At 43.0% G+C, this 14619-nt stretch overlaps 1 protein-coding gene across 2 annotated transcripts in view; it reads left to right on the top strand.

Annotated features, from left to right (window-relative positions):
* The first annotated feature begins 469 nt into the window (after nt 1-469).
* The window catches only part of nedd9 (neural precursor cell expressed, developmentally down-regulated 9), a 47249-nt gene continuing 33099 nt past the window's right edge, over nt 470-14619 (top strand). Inside the window, exon 1 of one of the 2 annotated variants that reach the window (XM_036971245.2) lies at nt 470-613. Coding sequence is in view for 1 of the 2 variants with exons in the window: in XM_021560092.3 (XP_021415767.1) it covers nt 2904-2915 (12 nt within the window). In the remaining variant the exon portion in view is untranslated. Of the gene's footprint in view, nt 614-2629; nt 2916-14619 lie in introns of those variants that run through there. The other variant, XM_021560092.3, reaches the window with a different exon arrangement.

The raw sequence follows: 14619 nt of genomic DNA, 5'->3' as shown, positions 1-14619 counted from the left end.
ATAGCTGTTGGCTGGGGTTGGGGTAGCCAGGAGGAAAGCATGGCTAGCCGTAGAGAAATGCTTATTGAAATTCTCAATTATTGTGGATTTATCGGTGGTGACAGTGTTTCCTAGCCTGGGTGCAGTGGGCAGCTGGGAGGAGATGCTCTTATTCTCCATGTACTTTACATTGTCCCAGAACCTTTTGGAGTCAGAGCTACTGTATGCACATTTCTGTTTGAAAAAGCTAGCCTTTGCTTTCCTAACTGACTGTATGTATTGGTTCCTGACTTCCCTGAAAAGTTGCATATCACAGGAACTATTCGTTGCCAGTGCAGTACACCACAGGATGTTTTTGTGCTGATCGAGGGCAGTCAGGTCTGGAGTAAACCAAGGGCTATATCTGTTCTTAGTTCTTAGTACAGTGTGGTGTGTCTAACTACATGTTTGGGATGACACAGGGTGTTGAAACAAAGGCCTTCCTGCCAAGCTCTCTCTCAGCTCAGATAGATGCTCACTAGGGCGTTGTTTCTCACCTCTCTTTTCTTACTGTTTGTATGAACCCCATGCTCTAAGCCACATCTTAAGTCTCATCTGCGTTGTCACACTACTACACTGCACACACAACGACTGGGTAAGTCCACTTGATTTAAAGTTGTTTAGGTTGTGTTTTGTTGATTACTCCGTTATAAGCACAATAACTCATCATCTTATGTCTATAATTGAAGAATACATTTACCATTACATCTTGAGAAAAGTAGGTGGTTAGGCAGAACATTTGTTTTGGGGGGCTGATTTAGAGTTTTCTTTGCAGATGCTGTTGGGTGGTTGAACTTACTGGGCGATAAAACAACAAAACAGCATGATCAAGGTCCATGTGTGGGTCTATCAGGGGAAAAAAGATAAGTTATCGTGAATATTATGGGTTAAAGTCCACTCAATGTCGAGACAAAAAGTAGAAGCTCCTGATAAACAACTAAGCCTAACACTTTTTTGACATGGATAATTTATAAATAGTTCAGAAACGTATGTTTATTAAATTGTTGAATAACAATCTATCATTATAGAAACTGAAACTCTGTTGGAGCTTGATCTTGATAAAAGCATCATACTTTACTACTTCCTTTGCCTCCCTCCATCACATAATCCTCAAAACTGGTAGGCCTAAATGCTCTTCTGGCTGATACTCAAATACGTGTGTGTGTGTGTGTGTGTGTGTGTGTGTGTGTGTGTGTGTGTGTGTGTGTGTGTGTGTGTGTGTGTGTGTGTGTGTGTGTGTGTGTGTGTGTGTGTGTGTGTGTGTGTGTCATATTGGGTAAGTTAGTTCTATGATGAAACCCTGTACTTGATGGACACAATACCTAGACAGCCTTCTGGGATGTTTTGCTCCAACTTCACTCACTCTTTCTCCACTCATGTCCTGCTTGCACAAATTCACCTTCACCATCTCTACCATGTCTATATTTTGGAAATCTACTTTGGTTTCAAAGCCACTTCATGTTGTTCAGTGATGATGAAATCAATGATGATGAAATCAAACAAGTTCCTGTCCCTTGAGCGCTGTGTTCCTGTCCCCTGAGCACTTCAACGGTCTGACCTCTCTCATGAGGCTGTGGAACGAACATAGTAGGCTTAATTGTTTAATTTCATCATCATTGAACAACATGCCGTGTTTTGGGGGGTGCTGATGGGTGGGGGGGTTGAAGGAGTATTATTTATGTGTCTTTGCTCAGTCTGACTGTGTGGGCCTGGCAGGTGGATGGCAACTATTCTTATTGCATGGTTAACCATGGTTTCGATTTAACTGTTTTAGTTGGGGTTGTTACTGCCTTGATTAATTATCACTTGTATTTCGCCTCGCCTTGCTAGCTTCGCGCTCTTGTGGGTGCTAGCAAGCATGCGAGGTAGTGTTAGGTACCATCAGCCAATCCTATAGGGGCTGGAAGCTATAGTGAACCTCGACTGGTCAATAGCGCTGCGATGTCGTGGAATATTTGCATACAGTTCCGCTTTCCTCAATTGACTTCCCACCTTGTTCACTCTCCCTCGCACATGCTCACATCACACAACGTTCTCTCACCGACTTAGCTTTTCTCTCATTGAAAATGAATGGATTCTGTTGTTTCATCCCCCCTATCAGAACCAGTTAACACCCGAGGTGTTAAGAATACCTGGCGTGGATGACACGGCAGTGGCTGCTTTCCTCAGGTATAACACTTGACTCTTTGATAGGCCATTTGCTCAGTAAGACTTTGCTCATTTATGCAGCATATATACATGTCTTGATGTTTCAAGTTTCAGATGTGTAAAATATTGCGCTTAATCAAAGGATTAGAGAGTAATGTAATTCCTAGCTCGGGAGCATAAGGTGAGCTCTGCTGGTCGAACTGCATTTCTGCTCTCAATGTGGTGCCTATAGGATCCTAAACACTTTTCTAAGTAGGCCATAGTATTAGCCTTCTGTACCTTGCACCAGACAAAGTCTCATTAGACCTTGATTTATAATACATTTTGGTCCTTGCTTCTAGTCAATAGGCATGGAAATTATCATTTTAGCAGACCATTCATTTTATGACGTTCGGTGGGGGGGGGGGGGGGGGGGGGGGGGGGGATACCAGTACGGATTTGACCAATGAGATCCGCATTATGTAAATGAGCTAAGAGGGAGTCATGTAGTAAGTAAACGCATTCTCCTACAGCGGGCTAGCAGAAGTATATTGCAGAACCACAGTGATACGGGCAACTGGATTGGAAATCATTGAAGGAAACATTCGCTTTTTATTGTCTTTACCATTTACCAACTTTTCATGGCTGTTTGATCGCAAAGAAAACGTTTCGTTGCAACATTCAGATGTGTTCTCTTTGACGCGGATATTTTTACACTTTCCCGGAGTCTGAGAGAAGACGAGCTGTAGGCGCTCAAAATGAAGTACAAAGTAAGTGACTCGCCTCAATGCAATGCAATGAAATGACTTCTCCAGAAATTCTCCGTGATGAGAGTGTAATGAATGTATTGGGTTTGTCACCATAACCTAGCGTAACAACAATATTTTGGCACTTCTAGAATAAACTTTATTGGAAAAGGTCATAACAGTTTTTAACCACAAAGCAATGTTCCATAGAGTGAATACAATAGCAATCATCAAGTCATCGTTTCTTTGAAGATAAACAGAGCGTTGAAATGATGGACTGATTATGTCAATGAACGCTGTAACATTACATTGTTACAATGTTAAACCGTTGTATCAATCTTTTGTTGTAACAATGTTACATAAGTAGATTGCATTCAGCCCACCGCAGACTTGGGCTGTCAACGCAGAGATGATACTCTGTGGTCTACTCTTGGTTCGGTCTTTGGTCTCCACAAGTCATACACAAGGATATTGTGAACTACATTGGCATACATATAGGTCCCGTTACTTTCTCTGTACGTAGGCTATGTGGGATTTAAAGCTACACTTAATAACTAACGCAGTGACGTTTGGATCGAGGGAAATTAATAGCAGCTGCTTATCTAAGAATTCTCTCTCCCATGCTTATTCTGAAGGGTGAGTAATGATTTATTATGGGGCAATCAAATGACCATGCGTTGACAGTGAACGCCATTGCACCTTCATCGCGGGTAATAAATAATTGCATCGATTCAGGTTACTTAGTAGCGCTTAAAGGATACTTTGGCGCATTCAATATCTCGCTGCGTTCTCAACCTACTGCCCATTCGACCTTGCCTGTAGCATTGTTTGGGAAATACATTTTGTTTACACTCAAGGACTGACGAACAAACGAGACATTCAGTGGAGTGGATTTAACCTTTCTACTTTGAGGGTGTGACCTGTGAGTCCAAGCACTGACATCATATGTGTTCAATTCTGCCTTGTATGGTGGACTGGCCTCAGCCTGTTTTAACATGCAACCCAGTCAAAATTCATAAATGTTTCTAGAACTTAGCCTATTCATGTTTTTTAAAAAGCTGCTTAGATTGTATAAATCAATGGACTGCACTGTCCATGAGCTCTGTAAAGTAAGGAGTAAGTGAGATTGCGCTGGCAATCAGGGCCTGTGTCAGCATTAACATAAAACCCTGCCTTGAAGGCATTGGGCTGTCTGTCTCTTAAATCTCAAGCCAAGGAAACCTGGCCTCTGTATAGTTCTATTCTGTGCATTCACCATTAACACAGGCACTGTCTGGAGCTTATGGGAAGATCAACTTCCTACTATGGTATGAGGTTCACAGATCTTCTTGAATGGAATGCTTTTGTCTACTTCACACTATCTGGGGAATGTAGGGCACTTGGCAAGAGAGCTGGCGAACCGTTATGAAACTGGCCGTGCTGTTTGGATTCCTCTGTGGGACTGTACTCACTGAAATAACCACCCATGTGCTTTCCCAGCTAAGTGTTATTTCACTCCATCTTCTTTTCTTCTCTATTGGAGACATGTGCTCGGGTCTGAAGTCTGTGTCATAATACCATATTAGAAAAGCCAGAACTCACAGCTCTCTCTTGCAAAGCTGTGAAGTAGTTTCCTGGTGATTCAGTAGTATCAAGAGCCAATGACTTCAGTGTAAAGTTAACACCATGCTGTAGAGGCTTGGTTTGGCCTTAATCACGGTGAAAAGTCCCCAAATCTAGATTAGTGGTAGATGATAACTCACTTGGCTGAATTCCACTTCACACTTCTGAGCGCATGGCACATGCAGTCTTTCCCCAAGGGACTAGTGATTGCGTCGTCATGTGTGCTATGTGTGTTTGCAGCATGCCTATGTACAGTATGTTGCATTATTGGTCTGGTCTTCTAACCTGGTTTCCTCATTCCTAGAGTAATATAGGGTTTTATACAATGGGTGGGTCTAATCCTGAATGCTGATTGGTTAAAACTGCATTCCAGCTATCTACAAGCTATCTAGAGTAATATAGGGCTGTGTAGGTCAGGGCTACAGGGTTTGTTATCAGGCCTTGTTGGGCTTGGATTGGTATGCTGCCAGCCATACCCTCTGATGCAGTAGACCTATCCTCTCTCTACTCTCCCACTTCTGTCTGAAAGAGCTTAGCAATAATACAGTCAACCAACACCATTCTGCGATAACCTCGCTGTATTACGCAACAGTGCAGGGAAAGGGCGGATGCACACCAGGCTGGGATAGGTCAGTCGCGGACTATCCCTTCACCCTTCACTAAATGGCACCATATTCCCTTTGAAATGCACCACATAGTGAATAGGGTGCACATTTGGGACGTAGCCATAATGTATTTGCTCTCTGCTCCTGAGTCAGCCACTTAGGTTTACAGTTTACAGCCTGCTTCTTGTGATGTAGCCCACTTTATTTCAGTTAAATATTTACAGGACGTTTTATGTCCTCTCTATCAGATACACTCTTACTGAGGGTGAATTATTCATAGCGCTGAAGCGCTGAAGTTAAGTATAGCACAACATTTTACATGGCGTCATTACATCATGTACCTACATTATATAGATATGCACGTCAGCTTTGACATCGGTTTTGCACATCGGGGTGTTAAACTAGACATCGGCCAATACCGATGTTGCCATTTTTAGCTAATACCGGCCGATTCCAATATGTTCACCGATATATCGTGCATCCCTACTATATAGTGTGCTACTTTTGACCAGGGGCCAGTCACAAGTTGTCGACTGCATCGAGAGTTTGAGACTATAAGGTTCTATCTGCAAAAATATTATTATTTTCTTCAAAGTTCCGAACCCTCGTCGGTTTGATTTGTGTCAGCAATTTTAATCTGTATTCTTTTGAACTTAACAACATGAATTTAGGTTTTTAGTGTACTATATAGGTAGAGAACATTGAACAGAAAAAGGCTACATCAATAACTACATTTTGACAAAAATGCAGCTAGAACCTTAAAGTCCCAAACTCTCGATATATGGAATAGGGCTCTGATCAAAAATAGTGCACTATATAGGGAATAGGGTGCCATTTTGGAATGCATCCTATGTGTCCAAGTAGAGCTTAAGTGGCTGGATCACGTTTGGTCAAAAATAGTATTATATTGTTGTTGCCCGTATGTATCACTGAATGCAAGGGAAGCCAGCGAGCATTTGGCATCCCTTGATTAAAAAAATATACAAGAATAGCCAATCAGCGTTGAGCTAAACTGAGTGAGCTCAAATGTGAATGGTCCTGGCACAAACAAAAAAGTATAAATGGAATCCAATCAGATCACATCAATCAGATCACATCAATCCAGGCTGTATCATATCTGGCCGTGATTGGGAGTCCTATAGGACGGCGCACAATTGGCACAGCGTCGTCCGGTTTTGGCCGGGGTAGGCCGTCATTGTAAATAAGAATTTGTTCTTAACTGACTTGCCTAGTTAAATAAAGGTTACAAAAGCCAAACGTCATTGACAGAACAAAACTCTTGTTGTGTTGTTGTCCTCCGTAGCTAAAATGGTCCCTTTCCTAAATTAGCCATGGATGGAGATAGGGATTTGGACTTGTGGTTCTACTTAATTCTCTGTACTGGGCCAGTGATTATAATGCCAATTCTGATCCAATCATAAATTCATACATTGTGCCTCTGGCATGAGCAGATGGAAGTTCAATATGTAGCTATATGTATTATACTAATGTTAACTAGCTAATCGTTGCCCATGAAAGGAAGTTAGGCTAGCGAGCAAGCATTTTAGCCAGGTATACTAGGACAACAAAAACTAAAAGAGTGTACTGTATGTCATAGACCGTTTTGTCAACATGAAAGAGAGGAGGATGGCATTGACGTTGTTTTTTCTACTTACGCACACACACATATGCTATTTAGCTTATGTTGATTGGGCTAAATCTTTTTCGGAATCTTTTAGTGGTCACTGTATTAGACTAAGCATAGGGGATTTTATGATGTTGAGATGTTGACGTTGAAATGGAGCTGGAATAGTGGAGGCAGCTCCTGTCTTCTTTGCGACTTGCAGTAACTCTAGTGTTTTAAATCAAAAGTTGTGTTAACATTAACTTGCTTGACCCTGCTGTAGGTCATGTAACTGTTTGTTCCATGCAATATGCTTTGTGGACTTCACCGGACAGATGTTGCTCTCCGGTTTTGTGATGAAACAAAGGTGAGGTTGAATTTATTCAGCCACTGTGTCTTCTTATTGTCTCGACCTTGGGCCTATATATGACGGTGACAAGGCATATGAACTAAGAGGTTAAAGAGCCAACAACACAATTATCACAACACAGGTTGTAATATGGCTTTTTTTTCCTGACTTAGCTTCCCAGTTGATTTCACCTACACACCGCTACTGGTCGGTGTATCCGGCAGTAGCCTTTGTCTGTGACATCAGAGATGTTTTCCGACAGGTGGGCAGGTGTGAGGGGAAGGGCTCGGTTTCCATAGGTCCTCTAATGCACATAATCCCCCCAGGACGAGTCTGTACAGACAGAGACTTCTGGCTGCCTCACTGACTAAGTGAGTAGGGTTAAGGGATTCATAACACGGAAACGAGGGAGGGAAGACAGAGAGAGAGGGGGGGGGGGGGTTGTATGACAGAGAGTGAGAGAATGCGAGAGAGAGAGAGAGCTATATTTATACATATATATATATTTAACTTTTGTTTATTTTAATTTAATTTGCTTTGGCAATGTAAACATATGTTTCCCATGCTAATAAAGCCCATTTTAATTTAATTGCGAGAGCGCGAGAGAGTTTGAATGAAGTGGCCCTTGGCATTTAAGGGTGTTACGACAAAAATGTGATTTTCTGGGACGAGAGGAAAGGAGACCCCTTCCCACCCTATCCAAAACACACTGACATATACACAGTACACACCCGTCCCATAGTCTTACACCATACACCCCCTTTTCACTGGTTCTTTTGAGACTTACATAACCGTGGCAGAAATAGCTCCAAAACTAGTGAAGAGTGATTCGGTGAACCAAAGTTCTTCTGGGGTGTGTTTTTTTTCTGTCTCGCTCTCTTTTTTTACGGTCTCAGGTTCCAGGCAGTGATCCAAAGAGAGTGGGGCGGAGGAGAGCGGAGAGAAAACATTGTTCAGCGAGAGAGTGATTGAGGAGGGAGGAGGGGGTTTTCTAATATTGAAAGGGAAAGAAAATGAAAGAAATAGGAAGTGGGTAGGCGGAGGGAGTGTAAATAGAGTTGGGTGTATAGAGGGATGGGGGGTGGGTTGGGGCGGTTGGGTCAAGGAGCTTCCTATGAGAAAAAACATTCTGGAGGAATGTGCAATTGTGCATGGAGGAAAGGTTAGTTAAAAGATGCACTTGATTGTTTCAAGGTGCCTCCTCTCATTGGCTACAAGGGTTGTCCCCTGCCAGGGGGCATACCAAGAGTTCACAGTCTTTTCAGTGTGTGTGGTGTGTGTGTGTGGCATTGTGCAGAAAGAGCTCTTCTCCCTTAAGAATGCCAAGCATTTCACAGGGTGATCCTTTCAGAGGTAGTCTAGCTAGCAAGGCCCCTGTCAGCTTAGTTTATCCCTGTGGAGATTGGACAGCCATTAGCGTGTTTCCCAAATAGCTCCCTGTTCCCTGTATAGTGCACTACTTTTGACCAGAGCACTATAGGCCCAGATGCCATATTCACAAAGTGCCGTCATGTAGGAGTGCTGATCTAAAATTAGGTCCCTGCTCTTATTACTTATGACTTACAAGGCAAAACTGATCCTAGATCAGTACTCCTACTCTGAGACGCTTTGTGAATATGGGCCCTGGTCAAAAGTAGTGCACTATATACAGAATAGGGAGCCATTTGTGACTCTGTCTTGATGTCAAACTACAAGGACCTTGTCAGCTGCGAACACGGGGGTCCAGCCACGGGGGTCCACACTGCTGGCATTCTTCTATCTCAGCTTTCACAGCACAATGCCTTGTATACAGTTTTAATATTGCAGATAGAATTTGGGTTCTATCAAATTAGTTGTTTGCATAATTTCTACTCGTTTAACTTGGCAAACAAGCAAATATCTTGCTTTTCACAGAGTAAATGTTCTGGGCCGTTTATGGCGGAGGAGGACATTTTATATTTTTGTGACCTCTTTGGGGAGTGTGAAATTGATCGGACAGTGTGAAGTGAATCTAGAGCTCGTTTTCTGTTTCTATGTGTATCGTACGTCTTAGCCAATAGCTTTGAAGGATTACATCTCCAAGGGTAACAAGGATACACTCCCATCCCCTCCCTCCCCCTTCCCTTGGCATCTACTACACCCCCCTTTCCTCTCAATAGTACCCCCTCCCTCTCCAGAGCTGAGACCTATCTTTGAACACATGAATACCGTAACATTAGTTGAGAGTAGAAATAGCTCTGGCATGACTTGCAATTATGTCAAGGACTGCATTACACAATATACTACCAGGCTAAGCCCTTCCGGAGAAGGCCATTCGATACACATTTGAAAGAATATACCCCAGTGTAACTTTCTTATCTTGTTTTCTGTAGTAGAGGGTGTCTTTTGACTACGTGTCCAGACAGAAAGAGAGCAGGGCAGCTGGTGTTGTCGTGAGATGACTAGGCAAGGTGGATCCTGGTCTGACTGCGGTAGATCCCTCAGTGCTGCTGCAGGTTAAATGAGGAATGGGGAGGAAACGGAGAGGAGAGCGGTGGACATCGAGTTACCTCAATATGACAATAAACCCAACACTAATGAACTGAAGCCTAAGGGTCTGGAAGACGTTTGTTGTACGTAATAGGCTGTCTGACTCAACTCTGTGATTTTGGTCAGTGGAGCTCTTTAGATGTTGTTTTACCTGTAATTCTGGCCCTGCCCACAACATACAGCTTTCATCTGGACTTTTACTGCTGTCTTGGTGGAATGTTGGTTTGGTGGAAGTTGTGAAATACCTGATACATCAAATTGGAAGGGTTCTATCAACCATAGAAGATTTTACCTTTGATATGTGAAAAGATCTCATGGTAGTCATGATGGCGCCGAAGGAGATGGCCGCCGTTTTACGATCCCATAACCAATTGTGCTATTGTGTATGTATTATCGCGTTATTTGTAACATATTTTGGACATAATGTTTCTGCCACCGTGTCTTATGGCCGAAAGAGCTTCTTGATGTCAGGGCAGTGATTACTCACCCTGTACTGGGGGAATTCTTCTTCAACGAGTCTGGACGGGAATGATTTACTCCAGACACCTGACAAGGCCCTCATCCCCGTCATTCGCAGGAGGAAAAGATGGAGATATCGTGGACGACGGTCCAAGTACCTTGTAAGGATCCGTCACCGAGAGGGTAATCTACCTTTACCATCGGTCCTATCAACATACAATCAATGGATAATAAAATAGACTAACTATGAGCACGTATATCCTACCGACGGGACATTAGAAACTGTAATGCCTTATGTTTCACAGAGTTGTGGCTGAACGACGACGTTATTAACATACAGCTGGCGGGTTTTACACTTTTTCGGCAGGATAGAACAGCCGCCTCTGGTAGGACAAGGGGTGCTGGTCTATGTATATTTGTAAACAACATCAGGGATACGAAATCTAAGGAAATTTCAAGGTTTTGCTCGCCTGAGGTAGAATATCTAATGGTAAGCTGTAGACCACACTATTTACCAAGATAGTTTACTATCTATTTTTTTTATAGCCCTCTATAAACCACCGCAGACTGATGCTGGCACTAAGACTAGAGTTTGACCGATTAATCGGAATGGCCGATTAATTAGGGCTGATTTAAAGTGTTCATAACAATCGGAAATTGGTATTTTTGGACACCGATTTGGCCATTTAATTTTTTTATATATTTTTTTACACCTTTATTTAATCTTTATTTTACTAGGCAAGTCAGTTAAGAACACATTCTTATTTTCAATGACGGCCTAGGAACGGTGGGTTAACTGCCTCGTTTAGGGGCAGAACGACAGATTTTTACCTTATCAGCTCGGGGGATTCAATCTTGCAACCTTACAGTTAACTAGTCCAACGCTCTAACCACCTAATTACATTGCACTCCACAAGGAGCCTGCCTGTTACGCGAATGCAGTAGAAGCCAAGGTAAGTTGCTAGCTAGTATTAAACTTATCTTATAAAAAACAATCAATCATAATCACTAGTTAACTACACATGGTTGATGATATTACTAGTTTATCTAGCGTGTCCTGCGTTGCATATAATCAATGCGGTGCACATCGTTGCTCCAATGTGTACCTAACCATAAACATCAATGCCTTTCTTAAAATCAATGCACAGAAGTATATATTTTTAAACCTGCATATTTAGCTAAAAGAAATCCAGGTTAGCAGGCAATATTAACCAGGTGAAATTGTGTCACTTCTCTTGCGTTCATTGCACGCAGAGTCAGTGTATGTGCAACAGTTTGGGCCACCTAATTTACCAGAATGTTACGTAATTATGACATAACATTGAAGGTTGTGCAATGTAACAGGAATATTTAGAATTATGGATGCCACCCTTTAGATAAAATACAGAATGGCTCCGTATTTCACTGAAAGAATAAACGTCTTGTTTTCGAGATTATAGTTTCCGGATTCGACCATATTAATGACTTAAGGCTCGTATTTCTGTATGAACTAAGTCTATGATTTGATAGAGCAGTCTGACTGAGAGGTGGTAGGCAGCAGCAAGCTCGTAAGCATTCGTTCAAACAGCACTTTCGTGCATTTTGCCAGCAGGTCTTCGTTGTGTGTCAAGCATTGCGCTGTTTATGACTTCAAGCCTATCAACTCCCGAGATGAGGCTGGTGTAACCGATGTGAAATGGCTAGCTAGTTAGCGAGGTGTGCGCTAATAGCGTTTCAAACGTTACTCGCTCTGAGACTTGGAGTAGTTATTCCCCTTGCTCTGCATGGGTAACGCTGCTTCGAGTGTGGCTGTTGTCATTGTGTTCCTGGTTCGAGCCCAGGTAGGAGCGAGGAGAGGGACGGAAGCTATACTGTTACACTGACAATACTAAAGTGCCTATAAGAACATCCAACAGTCAAAGGTCAATGAAATACAAATGGTATAGAGAGAAATAGTCCTATAATAACTACAACCTAAAACTTCTTACCTGGAAATATTGAAGACTCGTGTTAAAAGGAATCACCAGCTTTCATATGTTCTCATGTTCTGAGCATGGAACTTAAACGTTAGCTTTTTTACATTTTGTATTGGACTTTTACTTTCTTCTCCAACACTTCGTTTTTATATTATTTAAACCAAGATTCAAAAGGCACTCGCACATCTGAGCAATCTAATTAGCAGGTGCATGGCAACAGGATGAAGGAAAAAGGAAACCGCACAATGCTCTTGATAGTATCACCGATCTTTAATAAGCTTACGTATCGGCCACACGGCCTAGCACTTATTTATTTTTCCTTTGTCTCCAACCCCCTTCGATGTGTAGAACGGATGTGGGAGGGGCTAGGTCCACATAATGGTGCAACTGTCAAAAAATCCCAAAAGCTCTGACGAAGGCCGTGTGGCAGATACTTAAGCTTATTAAAGATCGGTGATACTATCAAGAGCATTGTGTGGTTTCCTTTTTCCTGCATTATTTAAACCAAAATGAACATGTTTCATTATTTATTTGAGGCTAAATTGATTTTATTGATGTATTATATTAAAATAAGTGTTCAGTCAGTATTGTTGTAATTACAACAATAATTGTCCGATTAATCGGTATCGGCTTTGAAAAATCATAATCGGTCGACCTCTGACTAAGATCGCACTCAACGAGCTGTATACGGCCATAATCAAACAGGAAACCGCTCATCCAGAGGTGGCGCTCCTAGTGGCAGGGACTTTAATGCAGGGAAACTCAAATCAGTTTTACCTCATTTTTATCAGCATGTTAAATGTGCAACCAGAGGGGAAAAAAACTCTAGACCACCTTATCTCCACACACAGAGACATGTACAAAGCTCTCCCTCGCCCTCCATTTGGCAAATCTGACCATAATTCTATCCTCCTACTTACATGCAAAAATTAAAGCAGGAAGAACCAGTGACTCGGTCAATAAGAAAGTGGTCCGATGAAGCAGATGCTAAGCTACAGGACTGTTTTGCTAGCACAGACTGGAATATGTTCTGGGATTCTTCCGATGTCATTGAGGAGTACACCACATCAGTCATTGGCTTCATCAATAAGTGCATTGATGATGTTATCCCCACAGTGACCGTACATATATACCCCAACCAGAAGCCATGGATTACAGGCACTGAGCTAAGGGTAGAGTTGCCGCTTTCAAGGAGTGGGACTCAAGGAGCGGGACTCTCCTTGAAAATTGAAGCTTATAAGAAATCTCACAAACCATCAAACAGGTAAAGTGTCAATGCAGGACGAGGATTGAAACGTACTACACCGACTCCAACGCTCGTCGATGTGGCAGGGCTTGCAAGCTATTACAGACAAGAAAGGGAAGCACAGCCACGAACTGCCCAATGACACTAATCTACCAGACGAGCTAAATTACATCAATGCTCGCTTTGAGGCAAGTAACACTGAAACATGCAGGAGAGCACCAGCTGTTCCGGACGACTGTGTGATCAAGCTCTCCATAGCCGATGTAAGACCTTTAAACAGGTCAATATTCACAAGAACACAGGGCCAGAAGGATTACCAGAACGTGTACTACAAGCATGTGCTGACACACTGGCAAGTGTCTTCACTGACATTTTCAACCTGTCTGACTGAGTCTGTAATACCAACATGTTTCAAGCAGACCACCATAGTCCCTGTGCCCAAGAACACTAAGATAACAAGCCTAAATGACTAACGACCTGTGGCACTGACGTCTGTAGCCATGAAGTGCTTTGAAAGGCTGGTCATGGCTCATATCAACACCATTATCCCAGAAACCCTAGACCCACTCCAATTTGCATACCTCCCCAATAGGTCCACAGATGATGCAATCCCTATTGCACTCCACACTGGCCTTTCCCACCTGGACAAAAGGAATACCTATGTGATAATGTTATTAATTGACTACAGCTCAGTGTTCAACACCATAGTGCCCTCAACGCTCATCACTAAGCTAAAGACCCTGGGACTAAACACCTCTCTCTGCAACTGGATCTTGACTTCCTGACGGGCTGCCCCCAGGTGGTAAGGGTAGGGAACAACACATCTGCCACGCAGATTTTCAACACGGGGGCCCTCAGGGGTCTGTGCTCAGTCCCCTCCTGTACTCCCTGTTCACTCATGAATGCATGGCCAGGTACGATTCCAACACCATCATCAAGTTTGCTGATCACGACAACGACAAGACAGCCTACAGGGAGGCCGTGTGGTTCCAGGACAACAACCTCTCCCTCAACATGATCAAGACAAAGGAGATGATTGTGGACTACAGGAAAAGGAGGGCCGAGCACGCCCCCATTCTCATCGACAGGGTTGTAGTGGAGCAGGTTGAGAGCGTCAAGTTCCTTGGTGTCCACATCACCAACAAACTGTCATGGTCCAAACACACTTAAGACAGTCACGAGGAGGGCACGACAAAGCCTATTCCCCCTCAGGAGACTGAAAAGATTTGGCATGGCTGCACCATCAAGATCATCCTGACTGTTTGCATCACAGCCTGGTATGGCAACTGTTCGGCCCCCACCCTATTCATAGACTGTTCTCTCTGCTACCACATGGCAAGCGGTACCAGAGTGCCAAGTCTAGGTCCAAAAGGCTTCTAAACAGCTTCTACCCCCAAGCCA

This window comes from Oncorhynchus mykiss, chromosome 30 (assembly GCF_057628025.1).
Source record: "Oncorhynchus mykiss isolate SJ-2025 chromosome 30, ASM5762802v1, whole genome shotgun sequence".
NCBI classification, from domain to species: domain Eukaryota; kingdom Metazoa; phylum Chordata; class Actinopteri; order Salmoniformes; family Salmonidae; genus Oncorhynchus; species Oncorhynchus mykiss.
This window is presented reverse-complemented; position numbering and strand designations above follow the sequence as displayed.